We start from the raw sequence: 24210 nt of genomic DNA, 5'->3' as shown, positions 1-24210 counted from the left end.
GCCTTAGATTTATTCAACATTATTTGCATTTGTTCAGGATTCTGTACACAAAAACAAGCTTTTACTTTTGCTACTGCATATCCTCCACAATTTCCATTTACTAATGGAAAACTGTCACTTTCCACTTTGTATGACTTCATTTTACCACACAATGAGAGATTTTACCTATTCCAATTTACAACACAATTAGAGATTTTACCTATTCCAACATCACAATTCCCAATTCATTTAATTTTGGGATAAAAAAAAAGAGTTAAACTGCAGTTATGTGCCATGAAGGGCTGTAGAAATATAGGTCCATAAAATATAAAATATTTTGCATAAGAAGAAAAAAACTAATTTAAGGTGTAAGATTAGCTTCTTGTTATATCAGGAGTCAGACTAATTCTCCCCAACCATTCCATTCCTTGGCTTATGTCATTGTTTGAACTCTGAAGATACTTTGTAATCATGGCGAGCCCAACCATTCATCTGATAAAAATATTGACCATCTCCTTTTTCTTTAATGACTGGTCAAAGGAATCTTGGCATTACTATGTCCCTTTAATTCAGACACTGTGGACGGCATCATTAAAATGATAAAAATCATGTAAAGTTTCATGTACATGCAATGGTATTAGAAATAGGTCTTAAACAAATTTACTTTCCCTGGACTGGAATCTTTCATAACAAGATATAGAATATAAATTAATTTATTAAAACAAAAATAGATTTTTATCCAACATAAAACAAAAACAATAATAAGTATATGTATGATGTTGATTTTATCATATGGACAAATAAGCTACATGTAAATGGTTGATCAAAAAGTTTATAAATGCTATCAAAATTTACATTAAAAATTATTGAGAAAAAAAAAGAAGCAGAAAATTAATTTTGATTTCTCAGCAAGATAAATGAAAGTAACTTAAAGGTAAGAGCTAAAATGGAAGCCGAAAATTGATTTTGAGGTCTCATAGCAAGATAAATAAAAGTAACTTAAAGATGCATTATGTAAGAGCTAAATCTGCCTATTGCAGGTCTTTATTTTGGCTTCAAATGGTATATAAAATATTTATTTACATGTATTTACCTGACAAGCCCCTAAACAACTCTTTAGAACATTGGATGCAGATTTAAATAGATTAGAATGCCCACTAGATTTAAAAATCCAGATTTAGTCCTGTTTGTCCAGTACCATTGCTACGATAATTAACAATCTACAACTTCCAACACTCATAACTTCACTCATAATTAGGTAATTTGATTAGAATTTTCAATACATGTATATTCATTTTCGTTATTCTTTATCTAAATCTTACACCATGCATCTTTAACTGATAATATTGGGTATGTCTAACAGTTTAATTAATTGTTGGGGTTTTTTTTGTATGTTTTTGTGGTTTGTCCCCACCCTGGCCAAACAATTTTGTTTATAATTCTATTTTACCATTTGGTCCATTACCATGGTCTCCTTTTAATTTTGCACCTGAAATAAATTAATCAAATTCAAATTAAGATCCTTGGGGTTTACACTGTAGCAAGTGGCGTGGTTTCAGTTTCCCCACTTGTTCGTGACAAGGGGTATGGTCGCCTATCCAACCTTGTTAATTTTCTTCAGGTCCTTTGGTTTCCTCCCACTGCTAATGACCCTGACGCACAAGCGAATTATTGAAATAAATTGAACCATGTTAGTCCCGAAATGACCTAGTTTGTGTTGAGTGGACGTTAAACCCCATCACTCTCTCTCTATTGAACAGGCAGTGCAAATAGATTTTCCTGAAATAGCAATTTTTAAATTAATATCGTGGGCATCGACATCTTGTTTTAGGGCTATTATTACGCTCTCGAACTGAAAATAAAGTAGATTTTGTACATGAAAACAGAGAAGACTGTATATTCTAGCCAATGACATCGTTATTATGAAATGTTGACAACCCATCAAGACTAAAACTACCAGTGAATTTTACTTTCTCAAGGATTTTTGATATTTGATATAAATATGTCATTTAGAATTTATTTATTACCCAACATCATTGCTATGAGGGAAATTTTGTCTGTGAAGGGGTCTTGTACATCAATGCCAATGTGTAGGCTACATGGGACCTTGGCTCCTTAGACCATGTGAATGACTTAGACACTGTCCTTGCCAGACTCTCTGCACCCACTGACATGGGGAAACCATACTGAAGGCCCCGGACCTTCTGGTTAGTGAGCCACTGCAGCTCCATTTTTTAGAAGATACATGCAGGTGATCTACCCAGTGTAACAGGAAAACTTAGTTTGAACTAAAAGTATATTTCTTATAACCTACAAAAATAAAGTTATTAACTGAATAAGGAGTGTTTTAAGATTAGAAACAAATTAATATATATAAGTCATCGGCAGACACTTAAAGGGGCATTATGGGAGATTAGATAAAGAGCTGACAGTTCACGCATAATAGTTAAACAAAAGATAACGATCATCATTACTGAAGTAGGTACGATAAAAAACAAAGTCTCGATTATCCATTCTGATGTTGTATCATCCATCACAAAATGTATTCAAATCCAGTAAATAGGTATGATCCAGTCAATCACACATAAATTTCTTATTTTACAAAATATGCAATCCACTACTGGCATTATACTTATTGCACCTACTTTCTTTCTTTGATTTGGTATTTTCTGCAGTCTCTTGACTGGTATTTGGCAATTCTGGCGATTCGTTCAGACAGGCTGAAAAATTGCATTGAACAACATAAAAACTAAAATATTTGAACCAATTTTATTGAGGTTGGCAAGATGTACCGGTAATTAATTTCAATTGCCTGTACTGGAATGGCAGACAACTTAAAGCAATGGTTAGATGGTTGGACTTGTAACCTAGTGAGTACTAGTATAATGGGTATGCATTTACAGTAAAAAGTGGGTTCACCTACAAAAGCCCTTGGATAAAGGGCAGGTGATTAGGCCTATGTCCACATTCAATGCCCCTAATAAATGAACAATCCAAATTACCATTGTTATCTGGACTCAGTACCATATTTTTACAAAAATAGTCCATGAAGTTTTCATCTTGATGATTGAAGTACCAATCTTCAATTTCTTCTTCATATTTTTCTACTAAATTGAAACACTGCAATAGAGAATATATATATATATATAATCTAACAGTAGATGGACAATGGTCTGTACACTGTGAAAAGTAGAAATAAAGAGCTGACATTTTTCGAAGATACCATAGGATTATTTGTGGGGCAGATTTCACATTTTAAGGATAACTTCAAGTAAACATGATACAGAATTACGGAATCAATCAGATTTCTAGAATTAAAAGTTACATGAAATTCTAATAAGAATGTTTGAGTTTACCTTTCTTTGCATTTGAGTAACTTCAGCAGAAGGTTTATCCCACATTTCATATGGCATTCCTAATTCCACCTTTACACCTTTATCTCTGTAATAACAATGACATAACAAATGAAGACAAGTACTAAATACACACAATAATGAGTTTTTGAAGGACATTAATAAGCACCAATCAGATCTTTCCCTTTTGTCAACCTATTCCTTCAGATAAAGGATATTTTGCCAGGCAACCCAACATACATCCCCAGCACAAATGAAATGGGGTTTAACGTCCTACTCTTCTTCACTGACTGGGCTAATGAAATTGTGCATTCGGTATACAGTGTTCCATGATGGAAATTTTGCTCAATGGCACAACGGTGTATTCTTTTTTCGAATTTACATGCACGCCAAAGTGAACACAGGACTTCGTTATTCCGTCCCATCTGAATAACATTGTCAATGGGGAACCACGCTGGAAAAATCATGATTAACTTTGTCGGTCAACACGGGACCTCCAGGTAAGCGAGCCAACATCTTACTTACTGAGCCACCATGGTACGGTATTTAGACAAGATAGCATGTAAGTTTAACATAATATAATGACCAAATGAGAAGATACCACAAGATAGCATAACACTTAAAAAGGTGTGATGATATAGTGAGGAAGATATTTCAGAAGATATGATACAATTTTAACAGGACAAGACACTCAGTTAACAAGACATCACAAACATCTCCACAGGGGCAGATCCAGAGGGGTGCTCAGGTACATAATTTTTTTTTTTACAAATCAACACTTGTTATGAGAAAAGTTTCTCGGCCATGTACTTTATCCTCTATCGTCAGATGTGGGACAGGATAGGCACTCAAAGCACGAGATAATGATATAGACATTATGTGATATCACAATTAATGCTTTGCATCCATGAAATTGAATCACAATGTCATTGTATTAACCTATACTATTCAAAAAAAGTAGGGGATATTTGATTTTGGGGGCATAATACTAAAATATGCAAATGACTACGAAAAAAGTCTCTATAGAACCTAACAGAAGAAACATTTCCAGTTACATGTGACGCCCAAACGCACCAATAGCTACCGCATGGAATGCAGGTGATGCTTGGGATCATCATGGGGGTCCAACCCAAGATTTGCACGACTCTGACTTTGAATGTTACAGTCATTGTGGCATTGAATTCCAGGGTGGAAACATCAGTTTAATTGTTTTAGTGACCAGAAAACAAATTTTGATATGCGTCGGCTTACCCAAAATGAAAGGTTACGTGCCCTTGGCATGCTACAGATCGGCACAACACAGGCGGTTGTGGCGCGGACGATGAATGTTTCTCAGTCTGTCATAAGCAGGCTATAGTCCAGATACCGTGATACACAATCTGTACAGGACAGACCACGCTCAGGTCGACCAAGGGCGACAACTCAAGCCCAGGATCGATTTATCCGTACCTTGGCCTTGAGAAATCGTGTCATCACAGCAAATCAGATCAGCGCTCGTCTTCAAACAGACACTGGTGTGAGAGTGAGTGGCCAGACGATTCGGAATCGACTGCATAGGGGTCACCTTCGCGCCCGACGTCCTCGCGTGATCCCTTGTTTGAGAGATCATCACATTCAGGCAAGACGTCGTTGGTGTAGGGATCGTCAACACTGGGATAATCGACGCTGGAGCAATATGATGTTTTCAGATGAGTCAAGGTTCACTGTTGATTTTTTGGACAGACGTAGGAGGGTGTGGCGTCGTCGAAACGAGCGCTTCCAAGACGTTAACGTCATCAGACATGATCGATTTGGGGGTGGTTCTGTTATGGTGTGGGGAGGCATCACTGTTGCTGGAAGAACGGCTTTACATGTTGTGGCAGGGCGTGTTACAGGCCAGTACTACCGGGACAACATCTTGGCAGTCCATGTTGTGCCGTTCGCACGACGTCATGGCCGCCGTTTCATCTTCCAGGATGACAACGCAAGATGTCACAGGGCCAGGATCGTTACAGGTTACCTCCAACAACAGAACATCACCACATTACCTTGGCCAGCACTGAGTCCCGACCTCTCCCCCATCGAGCATGTCTGGGACATGCTTGGACAGAGGTTACGTCAACGTCAACACCGTCCTGCCAATGTCCAAGAACTTGCTGCTGCGTTGCAACAGGAATGGGACAATCTGGACCAAAATGACCATAGACGTCTCATTAGGAGTATGCCACGTCGGATCAATGCTTGTTTGGCAAACAGAGGAGGATTTACCCGTTACTGACTTGGTTGTGATGCTGTGGTAACTTTGCTGTTTGACCCGGGTATCATTTTACCCTTATAATGGTCAGTCTGTGCCTTACTTAGTCTAACGATCATTTGGAATAAATCGATGAATGTGAACTTCATTTCATTTTGTCATTTGTTTCTTCGTCAGTTTCATTAGGTGACTTTAATAACACTTAAAAATCAAATATCCCCAACTTTTTTTGAATAGTATATATATATATTTGTGACTGTTGTCTGTCTGTCTGTTCGGGGTTGGCGGCTACACTGGGTCTGCCCCGAGTCTGAAATTTGGGGTATAGGGGTAGCTCGGACCGGGGAGTAACATAGGCCAGGTGGCGTTCGTCTACCACTTCCGGTTTCGGAGTTATGACCCCCGAGCGTAGCCAGTCTTTTCGGGGTTGGCGGCTACACTAGGTCTGCCCCGAGTCTGAAATTTGGGGTATAGGGGTAGCTCGGACCGGGGAGTAACATAGGCCAGGTGGCGTTAGTCTACCACTTCCGGTTTCGGAGTTGTGACCCCCGAGCGAAGTCTGTCTGTTCGGGGTTGGCGGCTACATCTGCCCCGAGTCTGAAATTGGGGGTATAGGGGTAGCTTGGACCAGGGAGTAACACAGGCCAGGTGGCGTTAGTCTACCACTTCCGGTTTCGGAGTTATGACCCCCGGGTGAAGCCGGTCTGTTCGGGGTTGGCGGCTACACTAGGTCTGCCCCGAGTATGAAATTTGGGGTATAGGGGTAGCTCGGACCGGGGAGTAACATAGGCCAGGTGGCGTTAGTCTACCACTTCCAGTTTCGGAGTTATGACCCCCGAGCGAAGCCGGGTATCCTGCTAGTTCATAATAAAAATTGACGTCAAATAAGGTGTTGAATTTCTCTGTTTAAGAAGCTCAATGTGTGTGTATATACCACAAAATGACGATAGAGGCAATGCGGGAGGGGGGGGGGAGAAACATTGTCTCAGGAACCTGGCAAACCCCCTCCTGCAAAAATTCCTGGATCCGCCCCTGCTCCACATAAGACAGCTACAGTGTTCCATACTTACACTAGACCATGTAATGCTTCCATAGTTTCACTACGGCCTTTAGCAAATCTTAAACTGCCCTTCTTTTCTTTATGTATATTATATTCTAATATTCTATCACATATATGTGGCTCGTTCAAAGCCTCTATTAATCTTAGCTCACTGAAATATACAAGATGAAATTGAAGTTAATATAAAAATTTCTAGTGATTATACAGTAAAACAAGTGGTTTTTGAAAAGAAAATTGGTTAAAGATTCAAGAAAGCCAGTAATCATTTTCCAACTTTACATTTAACAAAGATAGCCATGCAAGCATGTAATATATGGCCAAATCTTTCTTGAATTGAATATCGAAGAACAGTGAATATCAATAATGGCTGCAACTTTGAAAAGAACCCATTAAAAATTAGCGGCTCTATCATATTTCACAAGTTTTTAAGCAGGGGTGGTGTGACAGAGTATTGAAGAACACTGAATATTGATGGGCTTCGTCCTCTGATGACCCTGATGCTTCACACCAATTTATATAAAAATTATTACCTCTATTGAGTTCACAATGTCAAGATCTTTGGGAAAAATACATATATTTTAAGTTTCATCAAAATAGGATTAAAATTGTGACCTCTAGAGGGCCCACAATCTTGATATTATATACTATTACACTATTTGCGTTCAAGAAGCGACCATTCTATCGGGCAAATTTGATCCAATTTTTGCAAAACTCGAACTCTATCACTGTCGGAATGTAACGATGATATATTTAAAATGATATATTTGAATAATTTTGAACGGAAAGTTGAGGAACACTGAAAATCAATAGAATTCGTCCTCCCATAACCTTAATGCTCCCACCAAATTTGAAAACTATAGCCTCTATCGTTTCCACATGGTTTTCAGGAAAAGGGCCATTACTCTGGTATGAATGGTCAGAATGGTTGCCGAATGCTGAATTTGAAAAGAATTCATCAAAAACTGTAGCATCTATTGCATTCACATGTCAATTGTTGACAGACAGACTGACAGTCTGAGGGAAACTACATAGTGCTCCCACCCTGAAATGTGGGCGTATAAAAAAGGGGATGAAAAAGTTTCTTCAGATAGTAATTTAGATGACCTAGGTAAAATAACCATAGTAATATCAAAATCTTGGTTTGGATGTTCATGTATAGAAATGAATTATCTTTCACTCATTGATAGATGATTCTAAGATAATAAAAGATCACAACATGAAATTACTAAAAGCAATATACATGTAAACTTAAGATGACCCTTAACTTATGCTGATTTTTCGAAATTCATCTTGAATACTGTGTTTTTAGGTTAAAAAAACCACATTAAACAATTTTGACAAGACCCTAAAAGAAAAGTAATGCATTGAAAATAATATTTGCTGCTATTCCTTTATAGTAGATTTAGGTGGGACACCAAACTTTTGGAGGATTTGCGAATTTTCAGAGATTCCCTTCCTGAAACACCTATTTATACATTAATCAGAAGCTTTGATAAGCTACCTTTTCAAATATGCATCCCAGGTCTTTCTACAAGTTGCATGTTATATCCAAAACAAAATCACCCATTGCATGTTAGAAATTTTTTTTTAGAAAAGTCGATATTTGCTAGGTCATGTTTAATGGGAAACTTTAATTGTAGAAAGATTAGAGATGCAACTTTGGAAGGTAAATATTCAAACACTGAACAGTGCATTAAGTTGTGTAAACATACCCCAAAATTTCTTAAACAGTTCCGTAGCTAGTCCAAAAATGTTGGGGGGGGGGGGTCAAGGGCATCGATGTACCTACACTTGGTCTAGGGTGCTCTTGCCCCAAGAAAATTTTTGCAAAATAGGGTTTGCACCAGAGGAGAGGAACTATGAAAATGATGGAAAATTTCAATTTTGAGACTGAATTTGCGATATTGGCGTATTATGATATTTTGATATCATTAGCATATTATGAACATAATAAAAATTGGAAGAAAGGAATACGACTTCAGCGTACCTATAATAACTTATGAGAAAAATGTAAAGTTCTGAATTGGGTTAGAGTGCGACTTGTTTGAAGATTATCATTCCTGGTGCAGGCTTCAATCAATCTCATCCCCAACTTGAATTTGACCAGTTGGCTTTCTTATAATAGATTTCTTCGGGTGTAAGTATGCAGTCGGTTTCTTGGTTGGGCGCCCATGATCTCGCCGTGTGCGGCCCACCAATCTCGGCATTATGGGCACCCCTCCGGGACAAGGCACCCCACCAATCATGCCGTTTTGGGTGCCCCATTGATCAAGTCGTGGGCACCCAAACAATGTCACTTGGCATTATGTGCGACCCGACAATCATATACATGTATTGTCATTAGTTGCCCCTTCGGGATACGGCACCCCACAGATCATGACGTCTTGGGCGCCCCATCAATCAAGTTGTGGTGTTAATCGTGTAATTCATTATTAGACGTCTCACCTTTTGGGGGGCGCCTCATATATAACAACATGATTGGTGAGGTGCCCATAAAACCAAGTGACATTGGTTGGGCGCCCCGCCAATCTCGTCATGGGCGCACAACCAATGTCACCTCACCAATCATGTTGATATATATATGGCGCCCCCCAAATGGTGAGGCGTCTAATAATGAGCAGATTGATCGTTGGCCTCGCATTGCGTCCAATGGAAAGGGCAATGGGCGCTAATTTTTTCCAGGGGGAGCCTGTTAAACAAAGGAGCCAGACACTTCTACTTATATATCCAAGTTATACATGTAATAGTTGACACATGTGTAACCCTGAAATGTAAGGAATACAATAAAACTCACGAGACGTGGTATTTCTTTATTTTTTTCTTGCTGTCCAGGCCATGACCAGTTTCTATCACCTCTTTTGATTTACCAGTTTCATCTAATCTTGTCTGTAACTCAGTGGCCATAAATTTGCAAACTAAATGAGTGAGTGAATATGAGTAAGCTAGGTATAGTTAATTAATACTGCATAGTTTTATCAACAGTACGGTACATGCATTTCTCAAAATATATTTGCAAAAAACCTCAAAATATGATATGGATCATCTTGTACACCTATTATGCATCAACGACTAAATCAATTAATGAGGTAAACAAAAAATGCCAAAATAGAAGGGAAAATCCCAAATACTTAATATATGTATGAATATACATGTATCTGTGTATAGTATGATTGCTTTGATTCTATATCACAATACGTGCCAGTTTTTCAAAGCTCAAATTAGTAAAAACTGGTGACAGTTATTTCCACTGCAGTCATAATATGATACGTATTGCGATTCATATGCTACGATTCGATTTGTATCACGATTCATAACCAGGTCAATATTTACCAAAAAAACAACAGAATAAATAAATAATTGATATTTTTAGCTCTGCTAATGTCGAACAAATAAACCTGTTTTAATATGGATCAAAATAAGGACCAAATCAATTTAAGAGAAATGTGTACCTATGGATAATGTGTGACATGGATAACTAAGAGTGACCGCTATAGGTTACTGAGTGAAGCGACAAAAAAACATAAAAAAAATAATCATAATACATTGGTTCAGCGTCTCGCAGTTCAATATGCGAATCTTAAGAAGGTGAATCGCAGCAATACATCGATTCAAAGATATATCGTGCCAGCACTCGTAAAAACTGTTATGCGTTCAGTAACAAAACAGGAATATCTCAATGGTGGACACAATTGATCTAGACAAAATCACCGATTGGTGGTCAAACTTGACTTAGACTTAGCGTGAACGCTTGGTGAAAATATGAGGACACATGGTCATATCTTGCTAACTTATGTATATCACCACAACAATGTATTGAAGATATACGAATGCATGACCACCCGGACCAAAGACCACTCGGACCAAGACCACTTGGACCAATTGATAGACCACTCGGACCAAACAAAAAGACTACTCGGACCATACAAAAAGACTACTCGGACCAAACAAAAAGACTACTCGGACCAAACAAAAAGACCACTCGGACCAATAATAAAGTTTTGTAGGAGGAAGCGGAGAGTTTTGTGGGAGGAATCGGGGATTTTAGAAGTGAATTCTGTTGAATTCCGGTGATTGTAAATGAATTCCGGTGATTGTAAATGAATTCCGGTGAATTCCGGTGATTAGTCTACCCGGTGAAATATATCATATTTTTTTTTTTATCAAGATTGTTATTACTATGTCGTGTTTGTTTTAATATGACTACGCGGACCGCTAATAAATTGTTGTTATAATAAATTGTGTTTGTTTTGATATGACTAATAAATTGTGTTTGTTTTAATATGACTACTCGGACCACTAATAAATTGTTGTTTTAATAAATTGTGTTTGTTTTAATATGACTACTCAGATCGCTTATAAATTGTTGTTTTAATAAATTGTGTTTGTTTTAATATGTACTTACCCGTGGTATTTGGTCATAATGAAGCACATCAAAGAAGATTAATTAACAAAACAACGATAAATGAGTAGTGTTGATAATGTACTCACCCATGTTACAAGGTAATAAAGTAGATGAAGCAAATGAAAGAAAATTCATTTATTTTTGATTGGTGTGATTGGAGTAATGTGGTGGAAGTGGACGTAAAACACCAGAAACCAACCAACCATATTTCATTATCATTTGTCAATTTGTCTGCGATATCACCTTGGTGGAAGCGGACGTAAAATACAACTAACTAACAACAACAACATCATTTGTCAAAATGTCTGATATGTGTATAGTTTGCGATTCTTTAGTTCGACCAAGTCAGGAGGCTATACTGTGTGACGGGTGTGAAAGATGGCAGCATAGAACCTGTAATACTGGTATATAATTTTGTATTTTATATAATTCATATAATTTTGTATTTTATATAATTCATAAAATTTGGTGTTTTATATAATTCATATAATTTTGTATTTTATATAATTCATATAATTTTGTATTTTATATAATTCATATAATTTTGTATTTTATATAATTCATATAATTTTGTATTTTATATAATTCTTGTAGGTTTTCCAGGCAATCTTAGAGCTGTTACCTACTGCACCAGCTGTTGGTCTTCCAACATAAATTGACTGGTCCGAGGGGCAACATAAATATTGGTCTGAGTGGTCTTCCAACATAAATTGATTGGTCCGAGTGGTCTTTTGGGTTGGTCCGAGTGGTCTTTTAGGTTGGTCCGAGTGGTCTCCGTTTTGGTCCGAGTGGTCTTTTTTTTGGTCCGACAGGTCTTGGTCCGACTGGTCTCTGGTCCGAGTACCAGATATACATGTAGATCCATGTAAATGATGTAATTCTTATCACTAAGTTGTCACAGATTCACAGTCAGTGCTTTGTACGTTCTTGCAAATTTATATAATAAATAATTATTAACAATAATAACATGATGAATTCCCACTAAGTCCAGGAAATTGCATTTCGATCAGAGACTCTAGAGACTAGTAGAGTCAAAAATTTCTCCTCGTCACTGCCCACCTCGTGTTAGGGGCTTATGCATTAGTCAGTCTCATTTTTCTTAAACACCCCCACCCCCGAAAAACAATCGCTATTGATTGAGTGAATTTGGGTAAATCGTGTTACCCACATTTAACATCAGTTGACTGAGTTGTGCAAACTAACATTAACAATAATACAATGCCAAAAGGTAATAATAATAATATACCTTCACACAAAGTTGGCTCTTGCACACCATCATCAGTTTCTTGCTTGGTACAGTGTGTGCATGCAACAAAAATGAACAGAAATATCGTTTGTAGAAATACGGCCGTCATTTCCACTTTAAAACCCGGAAAATGTTCATGACAAGGAAGCAAAAATGACTAGAACTGAAATTGAAATTTACATGTGCGCTTGTTGTTGTTGTTATGTGGTGTAATTTGATTGGTTAAAACACGCATCAAAGGTCAAGCCGTGATCAACAGGTTTTAGGGTTACTTCTCTCTTTACATTATGTGACAATCACGACTATCTGTCACGATGCTCAGTAAAAATGAATTGTACAAATAAATTGTAACTTGATCTAATTTGAATAATGGATAAACATATTGATTTAACGGCGTGTTATTTAATATTTTGAATTATTTAGATAAATATGTTGAAAACGATGATGAGAGATTAGTGATTTATTTTTTAAATTATTATTGGCGGTGCATCAGTTTATAGCAGGCGTGGTCAATATCCAGAAAAGGAAGTTCGTGTTGACTGACCATAGTCCGCGGATTTTTCTATTAATTTTGTATATTTTCTTATAGACATACAGGTAAAGTATTTGCCTGAGTGGTAAGCACTTATTTTCTTTGTTGAGTTTCAGAAAAAAGCAAACATACACAAGCTTGGGGTGTGGTTGGTTTGTGTTACTGGAGTCAGTCACAAAGTACTAAGATTTATTATTAAATAATAATGGTATCAATTTTCTTCCTTTTTCTTATAATAAGGTAAGGAGAGCTGCCAATTAACTCGTCCAAAACCCCCGCTACTGATTCAAGTGTGAATTATTCAAGCAATGATCCTAGATTTCACAGGGCACCCTTTAATAAAACCTTAAAATGCAAAGAAATAGCCCAATTGTCTATCAAAAACTTCAGATCAAAATATTGAGCTGTACTGAAAATGAAATGAAATGGGCTTTAACGTCCTACAGTTCTGCTCCGATCTGGGCTAATGAAGACGGGCATACGCTAGGGCTGGACGATATTTTCGGTAATTTGATAAATCGCGATATTAAAATTTGAATTCCGATATTTTATAAACCACCTAAAAGATCGCGGTATAATGATATATCGTATTGTGTGTTTTTCTATTAATATACCGGTATTTTACACGATATGTCACGATATTATGTGCTGCATTTGGGATGGGATTGACATCGAACAATTTACGACATTACGTCACGATCGATGACTCGGATGACTTGTCACTTGTTCATTGACAAGGCCTACTAAATACATGAATAGTCTAGTGGTTTTCTCGATTATTAAACTTGAAAAATAAATTCATAATTGAAAAATTATTATTTAATTTATAGGGACATTCCCCTCTTGCCGTTGGAATTTGTCATTATAATGTCAAACCCGTCGCTAATGCTGTGCAACACTCGAATAACCAGCCAAGTAAGTCATGGCATAATATCTTCTCTTCGTCGTCTTCGGTCGATTTATCATTGGCACCGTTGGGAAATAGTTATTACCATTTAATGTATGATGCCGTTTGTTAGTTACATGTAACTATCATTTTGTGTGTGTGTTTGGGTGTTTTGGGGGTTTTTTTTGCCAATTTTTAAACTGAAGCCGATTTAAATAAAAGTAAAATGTTATTTGTAAATAAAACTAAATTGCGTCTAGATATTCGAGATTTAGACAAACTCCAGAGTTATGCGCTTTTGTAGTGTACCGAATAGGAGAAATTACGTCTGGTTCTTTGAGTCTACTCATACCCACATGTTATTCAACATTTTGGCGGAACATTGCGAAGCTCAAGCTGATTGAACAGTAGTTATAAAGCCTAACACGGTTCTAGGACATCTCCCCCACCCCTCTCCACATTTGCCTAGCCAAAACCCTAACCCTTGAACTTAATTCTCGGTCTGTGCTTTTGAAACAGGAATAATGCACCCTAAGGGGGAGGGAATGACCTGTTTTTAACACTTATATAATCACATCTTTTATAATAAAACTAAAATATCGGGGTATTGTGATATATCGCGATATATTGTTAGCTTTTTATAATAAAACTAAAATATCGCGATATAGTGATATATCGTCGTTTTTTGGGGAAATATCGCGATGTTTGATTTTACCAATATCTCCAGCTCTAGCATACGCCATACTGAGAGTACTATGAGTGAAATTTTGCCCGGACAGCAGCACTACGGCCTACTCTTATATCAAATTCCAACTGTCAAGGGATCTTTTATGTGCACGCCAATATATGTACACAAGACTTCGGTTTTTTATCCTGCATCACTGACAAGGGAGTACCACGCCAGAAAATCTGGATGAACTTCTCGGCCAATGCAGTGATCGAACCTCCAGGCTAGCGAGCCAGCGTCTCACCCACTTAGCCACCGTGATCCCCTTGAGCTGTACCACATAGATGCTGTCATACAATTTTCTAGTAAAAAAAATCAATCACTTTGAGTACTAGTGGCACTCTGCACAAGGTGTAAACGGGTGTCATGATGAAATAATATGGTCAGACTAGAGGAATTCCTGAGAATACCATTTTAGTCATGATCTTAAATACATAACAATGCATTGGTAAACATCCAAACTACCAGGAAAACATTATATATTTCGAGATATAGTTAAACTGTTCAATTGAAAACTTCTTTGTAATTGATCATTCATATGAATAAAATTAAGTAAACATAAATACCTCATGTCTCTATTAATTGTTTTACAGTTTAGCTAAAGAAAAAACATGGCTGAAAAACACAATTTTGGAATCCAGCCTGTGACTTGTCACACATGGAATAAAGACAGAACAGGTACTGAACTTTACATGCATAGATTTAAAATAAATCAGTTAAAACAATCTAAAAACAGTATAGGAAGTCAACAGAGATACTGTGTGCTGTCAGAAAGAAGAAAGACACCTAATATATTCATGCCAAAGAACTACTCTGTAATTCTGAATATGTGAAGAATAGGAATATTTATTTTGATTTTACTGAGTATTATAATTGAAAGTGATATATGTGTAATTCTTGGAAGACTGTATTTGAGTATTGTTAATTATATGACAAACAATAATGATGTTATATTTTTTCACAGGCCTGGCTCTATCTCTGAACTCATCTGAAGTTCAGTTATATAAAAAGAACGCTAATAAATGGCAGCCAACCCATACTTTAACAGAACATGGACAGAGAGTAACTAGTATTGATTGGGCAGCTAATAGTAACAAGATTGTTACATGTGGGGCTGTAAGTTATTTATTGTACTATATCTTAGACTAATTTATAGAAAATATTACATTACGTTGTTTGTATGGTGTTTGACAATTTTACTGCATTTTCTAATATAACTCATATCTGCAGAGCTATGCTTTTTTTTGAAAGAAAAATTACAAGTCCAATGAATTGATAGGGGGTTGTTAGTTAAAGTATACATTAATTTGTATTTATAGGACAGGAATGCTTATGTATGGACTATGAATGAGGATGGAAGCTGGAAACCTAATCTGGTTATTTTGAGGATAAATAGAGCAGCTACGTTTGTGAAGTGGTCACCAAATGGTAAATTGGCACCGTTTTCCTAAATTCAATGGAATGATAGAATACATGTATTATTATATTTGTTTATGTTGGTATTGAAACATGTAGTCATTTTGGGGCTGTTACTTCATCAGAATGTAACAATAATTGGGCACATTGAGAAAACTGCAAGTTTTATTCATCTAAGCTCTGTGTATTGTGACCCAAAGTAATATTGCTGTTGTGATACAGCAAACTTATTAGAGTACAGGTTGTGGTATATTGAGAAATTTATTTTCTAGAGAAAATTTAGACTTGAATCAAAACAGTTAATGCAGTTTCAAACTAGACTACATCAGTGGTTGCATCAAGATTATTCCAGAAGAGAAGTCACTGCTTATAATCAATGACAATTGTTTCATCTATCAAAAAGGGAGAAAATTGGCTTATGGAGCTTGTATACCAAATAGCTTCAAATGTAAAGATTGTTTATACCAACATAAAATTTCATTATAATGACTAAATATGAAAGCTATCCAGTACATGTATTTGCAGCATTGTATTTTATTTTGTTTATAGAAAGGAAATTTGCTGTTGGTAGTGGAGCTAGATTGATATCTGTTTCTTATTATGAAGATGAAAATAATTGGTGGGTCAGTAAACATATCAAGAAACCAATCAGATCAACTGTTACATGGTATGTATATTAACCTGACACGACTTGAAGATATATAAATGTCATTGTCATACATTCCTTATCCTATTCCAATTCCTACATTTACTGTGGCAATCATTTAAATTTGTGAAAGAGGTCAAAATCTGAACCTATGTATGCAAATTCAAATGCCTGCCAGTTCATGATCAGCTATAAATTATTAAAAATTTGACATAAGCAGGATGAACTGAAATAAAGAGAGCTATCAAGAATTATTGTCCCATTTATACACACAAATGATTCTGGTTATTCAAAAGCTTGCATTGTGATATAAATATTTCAGCTTAGATTGGCACCCTAACAGTATTCTACTGGCTGCTGGATCTACAGATTTTAAAGCTAGGTGAGTCTATATCTGTTTAGAAATATGATGATTGAAATACTGATTCATTCATATTATATGATACACTGGTATTTGTGGAACACATTTGAAGAATAAAATTAAATAAGCATACAGTTTTGTCAAGCCAGGGGGCAAGAATTAATGAAATGTACTGTTTAAAACCTTGGATTTTATCTTTTTATCAGAGTATTTTCTGGTTATATCAAAGAATATGATACAAAACCTGATGCATCTTCCTGGGGAACAAAGATGACATTTGGTACCCTCTTAGCTGAACACTCCAATGGCAGTGGTAAGTTTTTACCTATATAAATACTACTATAGCAATAAATCATACAATTTACAATTGAAATTATTTTGTTCATTTACAGTTTAAAGTGTGAGTATTGGCAGGAAATTAAACTCTTGCTAAGCATTAATAAGCAGAATTGTCAAAAGTTTCTGATAAAATAATTAGGTTATATAGGGGAGTACCTTCTATCATATTTAAGTAAATGCACATACAATGCAATATGAAAACATTAGGTTATGTTTGATAGGTTGGTCACCGAATATGTTTGTTTACATCCATAAGTAGTGGATCCTGATTCACTTTAGCTCAGAACAAGATTGTAAAATTGTTAACAAAACATTGATGTTGAGTAAATGAATAGGGATGTATTGTTGATTAATATACTTGCTCTTTACTAAAGGTTGACTGTATTTTATTTACAGGAGGTTGGGTTCACTCTGTGTCCTTTTCTCCAAGTGGTGATCGATTGGTGTGGGTAGGACATGACTCTAGTGTCAATGTGGTTGATGCTGCTAAAGAATCCCTGTAAGTTCCATAGTCTTTGTTATGACTGCAGGCTTTTAGATATACATCTAAACTGTCAACATTATTTCTGGCTACTCATAAGTATTCGTGCTCGTGCAATAACTCTGCCATAAGAATATTGTAAGTTTTTTTGACACTTAAGGAGCGTCAGTAGATATTTGTAAGTTGTAGCAGGGGTTGGGTGGAGGACTTGAAGTGACTGTCATTTAGTGATATTAAAGGAGAGATACCCAAGATGACAGGTCTTAGCTCCTGGTGGGTGTCTTTTTCGTTGGCAGACACGTTATTTAATGTAATGTTTTTATTTATTTCAGTTTGGCGACAGTTAAAGGAACATTTCTCCCATTTAAGAGTGTTACATGGGTTACAGAGAACAGCCTCGTAGCTTCTGTAAGTAGTTCTATAACATCATAGTAAAATATTTCACCAAGTTATAAACTGTAGGTAACGGTAAAGGCAGCAGGTGATCATCCAGTGATCATATTGGGTTTGGGGGTGAAGCCCTTGAAAAATATTTGTCTTTTTGGACAATTTTAATGATGGAGATAATTAAAACTGAATCCATTGCAAATCATTGGGGGTTGAGGGGCTCAGTACTCTCCTTAATGATTCTTAATCCACTTTTGTAAAAAAAAATAAAACATGTATGAATTTGTTTTATATGAAATAAGCGTGACAGTATGTTATGGCTTATTACAAGATGGTGTAATTTTATTGAGAATTTGTTATAAATTTGCCATAGCAAAGATAATCACTATGGCCATATTCATATACCCTTTTGATGAGAATATTTAGATTGGTGTGAAATTGGTGTAATACTGTTTTCATATGGTCATTTTATGTACTTTTTAAACTAAAAATGTGCTGAATCGTATCACAAAAAATTCAATAATTTTTGATAAATATTTATCTATAATTCTATATATTTAAGGGCTATGATTGTAATCCCATGTTATTTACTTATGATAATGGTGGAAAATTAAACCTAATAAAGAAATTAGATGAAGCCCAGAAGAAAGAATCTGGAACAATGAGGTTGGTCAAATGTAATTTATTCACCATATACCATTTATTGTTATAATTTCATGTTAATCTCTGTACAGTATGTCAAATTATTTTACTTTTTCAAAGATTTATTATTATACATGTGAAATGTTTGCAAACACATACAGGTAAAACTATAGCAGTTAGATATCTGGAATTTTACTGAAGTATGTCTGAATTAACTGACTATAAAAGATCATTGTTTACAGACAAGACAGCTATAATTCCATTAGTTCATTTGATCTCGATAATGAAAATAACTCAGATGAAAACGAGGAAGAATATTCAGTATTCAGGTTTGGAGGAATGCCAAGTTGACTTGCAGTATTTGTGTGATTATATTTCTAATCCAACTTAATAACATTGATAGATTGTAGATAGATGTAATTATGAGTGTAAGGCAGACTTACTATATAAATTGGAAGTATAACAAGGGCTTTCATCTAATATAGACTTAATTATACCTGCCAGACAACAAATATAGGCTTACCATCAGTGGCAATAACTAACTACATATCTGTGCATAAAATTGATGAACAACTCTTAGAAACATATTTCACTTTCACAGATTTGGAGAAGAGCAGTAACTTTGTGAAAAAATAGTTGTGAAACTCTGAATTTTGATAGAATTTCTCCTTAGGACTATCCAAGTAATTGTAGCCAATTTGAAAAAAAAAAAGAATGTCTTGGAAATTCTAAACAGTAGAGCATGTTAAAGGGCAGTAGCCGAACATTCCCAGTCAAAAACTCTCTAAAGCATTTCCAAGGTTTTATAGACGGTGGCAAATTATTGCACGAACCTGAATTGTGGTGGGGTTCCTTCATAGGACTAGCCTAACAATCCCAACAGGTTTGAAAAGATTCTGATCTGTAGAGCATTTACAAGAATTTTGGATGGAGAGACAATTTACTCCCTCTTATATTGTGGGCTTATAAAATCATTTTCTCTGTTGTCAACTGGAATGGTGTGGTTGAACCATTTTTAGGTGAACTAAAACTTCCACTCCATCTTATCAATAAGCTAATTTTAAAAATGAACTGAATTGCAATTGTTTAGTGTTATTAATTAACTTTGGCATACCTTAACCTATATAGAAATATTAAAAAAACAACTAAATTGCACGGACATCTGATATCTAATGTTGCATGAACTTGAAAAACACCCCACCCCATACAAGTAGATCATGGTTTGTTTTTTGTTTTTTTCGAATGCCCTAGAATTTGAAAAATCTACTAATGGCATGAGTAATAAAATGAAAAATTCAAAAAAAAAATTAAATGTGAAAAACTTATTAGATAAATTTACATAAATTTTACATAATTATTTTTTATTGTCATATATTTATTTGCAGATATTTGTCACTTGTTAATCTTTGTTACATGTATTATTTGTTACATGTTATCAACATGTTTTATTGTCCTGTTGATTTATACTTTCAGTGCTATGAATCGTTTCAAGAGTCTGGACTCGCATGCCACTTCTGGTGACTCTTCAAGTGAACTAAAGACTCAACACCAAAATACAATCACGTAATAAAAATATATATTTAATAATTCTTGATGGTTGTAGGTTTTGAATTCCAATTGGAAATCTTGAAAGGGTTAAGAATTGATGAGCTGGGTATAATATTAGGGAAGATTATGATAATAGTATTTCACATGTAATTGTAAGGAGACTAATCCTGAATACATTTGACTATATTTTATAGGCAAAACATCCTTCTTTGTTACAGTAATAAGTCAATCTACTTTGATCTTTGGTTATTTTCTTAAAGTAATGATGTTTGATTTGCATTTTTAGGGTAATATCAATATTTCTGTGGTGTAAACCACACTAATATGTACTCAGATTGATTATTTAACTCTTAGAACCCGAAATGCTGTAAAACCAACTTGACGTTTGAGCGAATAGTCTCGAAATGTCAGCTTGTGGGTGTATCTTCCGACAAGCTTCCTTAACAATAACAAAATAGCCAATCAAAATGCAGTACACTGTTTGCTCTGGGTCTTTTCCAATTAGAAATACCATTATAGGATTATAGAAATACCATGTATGTAAATAGGGAAATATAACCTGGATGGACACATTGTTAATAGATGGTCTACAAAAACTGGCAGTTTAGTCTGTAAGAATTATTTAATGTAATATCTCAAAGTAAAGTTGAGGTTTGAATATTCAGATAGTGTTCTAAAATAATTGTTTTTATTTTTTTTTAAATTACAGTCAGGTGTGTATTTTCTCAGGAACTAAATCTAATTGTAGTAAATTCTCAACATCAGGTGTAGATGGTAATATTATTATCTGGGATGTTAAGGTAAATATTTTATAACCTTTTAAACTAAGCATAAATTGAAGATTAATTAGCTTTACCACCCAATAATCAATAATACATTCTACAGTAGCTATCGCTTGTGTGATAAATTTCATAATCTACTGCGATATCTCCTTAGGATATATTGCTTTACATGAATTTGATTGGTCAGTTAAAAAGGAACTACTTTTTTGTATTTTCAAAGAACAGTTCATTTTTTATTAATATAAAGGACTTTGCAATGGTTGAATTGCTATAAAAAAATGATGTATCACTACGCCGTTATGTAATCAGGTTCAGTAAAAGTGAAGTCTATAGCAAAGAATTATATTTATTTATTTGTGCACGTAAGAAAGGAGTGGGTGATAAATAAAATCTCCTACTCATCTTTTTTATATCAAAAAATATCAACACTCGTGGATAAAGTAAAAAAAACCTCAGAGAGCCTCGGGTTTTTTTACTTTATCGATGAGTGTTGATATTTCTCTATGTACCTCTACATCTTGAATTATTATATTTATCGAAAATATTCTTTAAAAGTGTTATTTCTTTTTTCAGAGTTTAGAGAAGAGCATTGCTGGGCTAAAAATAGCCTAAGCATAAATAAAGATGCAAATTAATAGTTGAAACAAATGCTTTCATTTTTTAAAAATTTTACTTTCTTTAAAAGTGCACAGTTATGACACGAAATAGTTTTTTATATGCTAATAGTTAAGGGAGGCAAGTCTTTAACTCAGTATCATCCAGCTTTGATATTGCAAACAAGACTTATTGGTCACTTTAAATCAACATTGATGTTGTTATCTTACCATGAAAAGATGGCCTACTGATATCCAATATTCAATATTGGCACGCAAATCGTGTGCCAGAATGCTTTCGAGTGCAATTTGTAATGAAACGACTTGATGAACAAGACTAAACATATCCCAGAGGAGAATACTACCTATGTAGACTGGAATAACCAGACACCAAAGACTAGTGCCATTCAATTTGCACTCTTCGCTGAACATAATTGATTAAAATTACATTAAAAACAAAAATCTGAATGTAAATCAGTTTATATACAATCATATTACATTAGTAAGTGCATTGCGACTCATTTGTGTCCATTTCTAGGTGCCAAAGAATAGAGATTTAGCTCCTTTAACTATTATAACTGTGAATTCTTCTTCTGTTTAATATAATATGTCCATTATAAGGCTGCAGTTATTTCCAGAAATTTTCACTTTATTTAATAAAAAACTGACTGTATAGTTTGATCATAAGTTAATGGTAGTGTCTGTGCTATACAATAAATACAGATTATTTACATCTAATTTATTAAATGTTTCTCATTATTTGCATGGTTGTACGTCAGAATGAAAAATCTGTATCTCTACATTGGGGGGTAATTATTATTCTTACATGTCACACCAGCATTAGTTAAATCTCGTCAGACTCCAGTTCTCTACATCTAACCTCGGCTGTATGACGGTAAGGGATATGTAGCTACACCCATACTGGTATTATTAGGAAAACTTGCCGCTTTTAGAAATTGCAAGTTGTCCTTTGTTTAAAGAAAAAAGGATGAACTTGAAAGAATGTAAGCGTTTGATATCGGAAGTACATGTCACTCTTCACAGGCATCTTCATGGGCGCCACCATTTTTAATCCGGGAACTTGAAAGTTTTCAAATTGGCAGAATTTGTTATACAGCCAAGGTTAGATTTGCTTGTGCTGACCAGACCCTTAACCTGTCCAAAAGAATATCAACTAAAAAGTGTCTTATTATAACCTTCAAAATATGGAAATGAGTTTAGAGAAAAAAACGTCCACATTCCTGGGGGTTGTGGGGATGCACTAAAATAAATAATTGCTGTCTTTACAGTATAAGGAATAACTATGCAAAGTTAAAAAATGATCCATTCAGAATTGCAGCCTGTAGACATTAACACAAAAATTGGGTGTAGTTGGCCCCTGGGGTTTGGATATGGAACAATATAAATAGGTACAACCCTATGATAGATCATACCGAATTGGATCCAAATTTGTTAACTGAAAGTGTGTGTGGCAAAGTGTGTGATCATGCACCATAATTGTGGCCTTCAGACGCTAAACACAAAAAAATGGGGGTGGCTGTCCTGGGGGTTGGGGCATGCACCAAAACCAATAGTTGCTGTCCTACACATGCCAAGTTCCAAGATGATCCATTACGAATTGTAGTGTGGCCTGTAGGCAACACACAGATAAAAAATGGGTGTAGCTCTGCCCCTGGGAGTCGGGCATTCACCATAAACAATAGGGATAATCCTGCAAAGTTTCAAAAGCACAAAAATGGGGCGTGGCTCTTTCCCAGGGGGTTGGGCATGCACCAAACAGTAATAGCGGACATACTTAGGGTATAAGGGATAAGTATGAAAAGTTATCAAGACGATCCATCAAGAATTACGGCCTGTAGGTGAAAATGGGTGTTGCTCTGCTCCTGGACCACAAACAATGGGGATGATCCTTAGGGTATAAGAAATAAGTATGCAAAGTTTCAAGATGCTCTGTTAAGAAATATGACAGACGACAAACAAATACAAAAATGGGCGTGGCTCTACTCCTTGGGGTAGGGCATGCTCCAAAAACAATAGGGATCATCCGTAGGGTATAAGTATGCAAAGTTTCAAAACAATTCATTAAGAATTGCAGCCTGTATGCGACACATCCTTAGGGTATAAGAATGCAAAGTTTCAAGACAATCCATTAAGAATTGCGGCCTGTAGGACACAGACAACACAACGCAGACGAGGCCATATACGTCCACATTCATAAAGATAGGTTGCCAGGCAACAAAACATACAGCACTTAAATCGTCTGGGCAGTCAACAAGAGTTGTCGCATATTAAGAGTAACAACTCATTACGTAATTATCAGAAAATCATTAAAATTTGTTTGGCCCCTGCCAACGTTAAGTATACAAAACATTTCATATGAATTTAGCTGTTCCAAGTTATAAAAAATCATTGAAAATCAATATACTTATTACTTGTTCGTGGCAAGACCTTAAACTCTATCAATCTAAAGTCAATCGAAACGATGATATTTAGGCGTAAACACGGTGTATAAATATAAAATCAAAAGGCTTCCTCGTCTGATGACTTTAAACACTGTATAAATCTAAAGTCAATTGGATATTAACTTTAGCCTCTAG

At 35.4% G+C, this 24210-nt stretch overlaps 2 protein-coding genes across 3 annotated transcripts; one reads left to right on the top strand and one right to left on the bottom strand.

Moving 5' to 3' along the window:
* Positions 1-676: 676 nt before the first annotated feature.
* Positions 677-12477, bottom strand: LOC126809744 (protein canopy 4). The gene is made up of 7 exons (XM_050534496.2): positions 12274-12477; positions 9420-9540; positions 6636-6776; positions 3336-3420; positions 2982-3099; positions 2625-2699; positions 677-1468 (listed from the first exon to the last, which is right to left on the bottom strand). The coding sequence occupies exons 1-7, from the start codon at positions 12380-12382 to the stop codon at positions 1413-1415; spliced, it is 705 nt and encodes a 234-aa protein (XP_050390453.2). The 5' UTR covers positions 12383-12477; the 3' UTR covers positions 677-1412.
* Positions 12478-12720: 243 nt separating this feature from the next.
* Positions 12721-22351, top strand: LOC126809743 (actin-related protein 2/3 complex subunit 1A). 2 transcript variants are annotated; one of them, XM_050534493.2, is made up of 14 exons: positions 12721-12870; positions 15012-15096; positions 15383-15534; positions 15738-15846; positions 16384-16501; positions 16803-16862; positions 17048-17154; positions 17577-17679; positions 17994-18069; positions 18611-18714; positions 18933-19019; positions 20164-20253; positions 20948-21038; positions 21594-22351. In XM_050534493.2, exons 2-14 carry the CDS (start codon positions 15030-15032, stop codon positions 21630-21632), a joined length of 1203 nt encoding a protein of 400 aa, XP_050390450.1. In that variant the 5' UTR covers positions 12721-12870; positions 15012-15029; the 3' UTR covers positions 21633-22351. The 2 variants fall into 2 exon arrangements, with proteins under 2 accessions (XP_050390450.1, XP_050390452.1); XM_050534495.2 differs by lacking the exon at positions 18933-19019.
* Positions 22352-24210: the final 1859 nt, after the last annotated feature.

Source organism: Patella vulgata, chromosome 2 (genome assembly GCF_932274485.2).
Source record: "Patella vulgata chromosome 2, xgPatVulg1.2, whole genome shotgun sequence".
NCBI lineage: Eukaryota > Metazoa > Mollusca > Gastropoda > Patellidae > Patella > Patella vulgata.
The sequence above is the reverse complement of the archived record's forward strand: the minus strand, read 5'-3'. Positions and strand labels throughout refer to the sequence as shown.

Bases quoted from the DNA above. Each gene is read 5' to 3' on its own strand.
- LOC126809744 (XM_050534496.2), bottom strand. From the start codon at position 12,382: ATGACGGCCGTATTTCTACAAACGATATTTCTGTTCATTTTTGTTGCA. The intron at 6,777-9,419 runs GTGAGTTTTATT...TGTATATTTCAG, and splicing joins ATAAAGAAATACCACGTCTC to TGAGCTAAGATTAATAGAGG. The intron at 1,469-2,624 runs GTAGGTGCAATA...AATTTATTTCAG, and splicing joins TACCAAATCAAAGAAAGAAA to GTGCAAAATTAAAAGGAGAC.
- LOC126809743 (XM_050534493.2), top strand. From the start codon at position 15,030: ATGGCTGAAAAACACAATTTTGGAATCCAGCCTGTGACTTGTCACACA. The intron at 15,535-15,737 runs GTAAGTTATTTA...TTGTATTTATAG, and splicing joins AGATTGTTACATGTGGGGCT to GACAGGAATGCTTATGTATG. The intron at 17,680-17,993 runs GTAAGTTCCATA...TATTTATTTCAG, and splicing joins GATGCTGCTAAAGAATCCCT to TTTGGCGACAGTTAAAGGAA.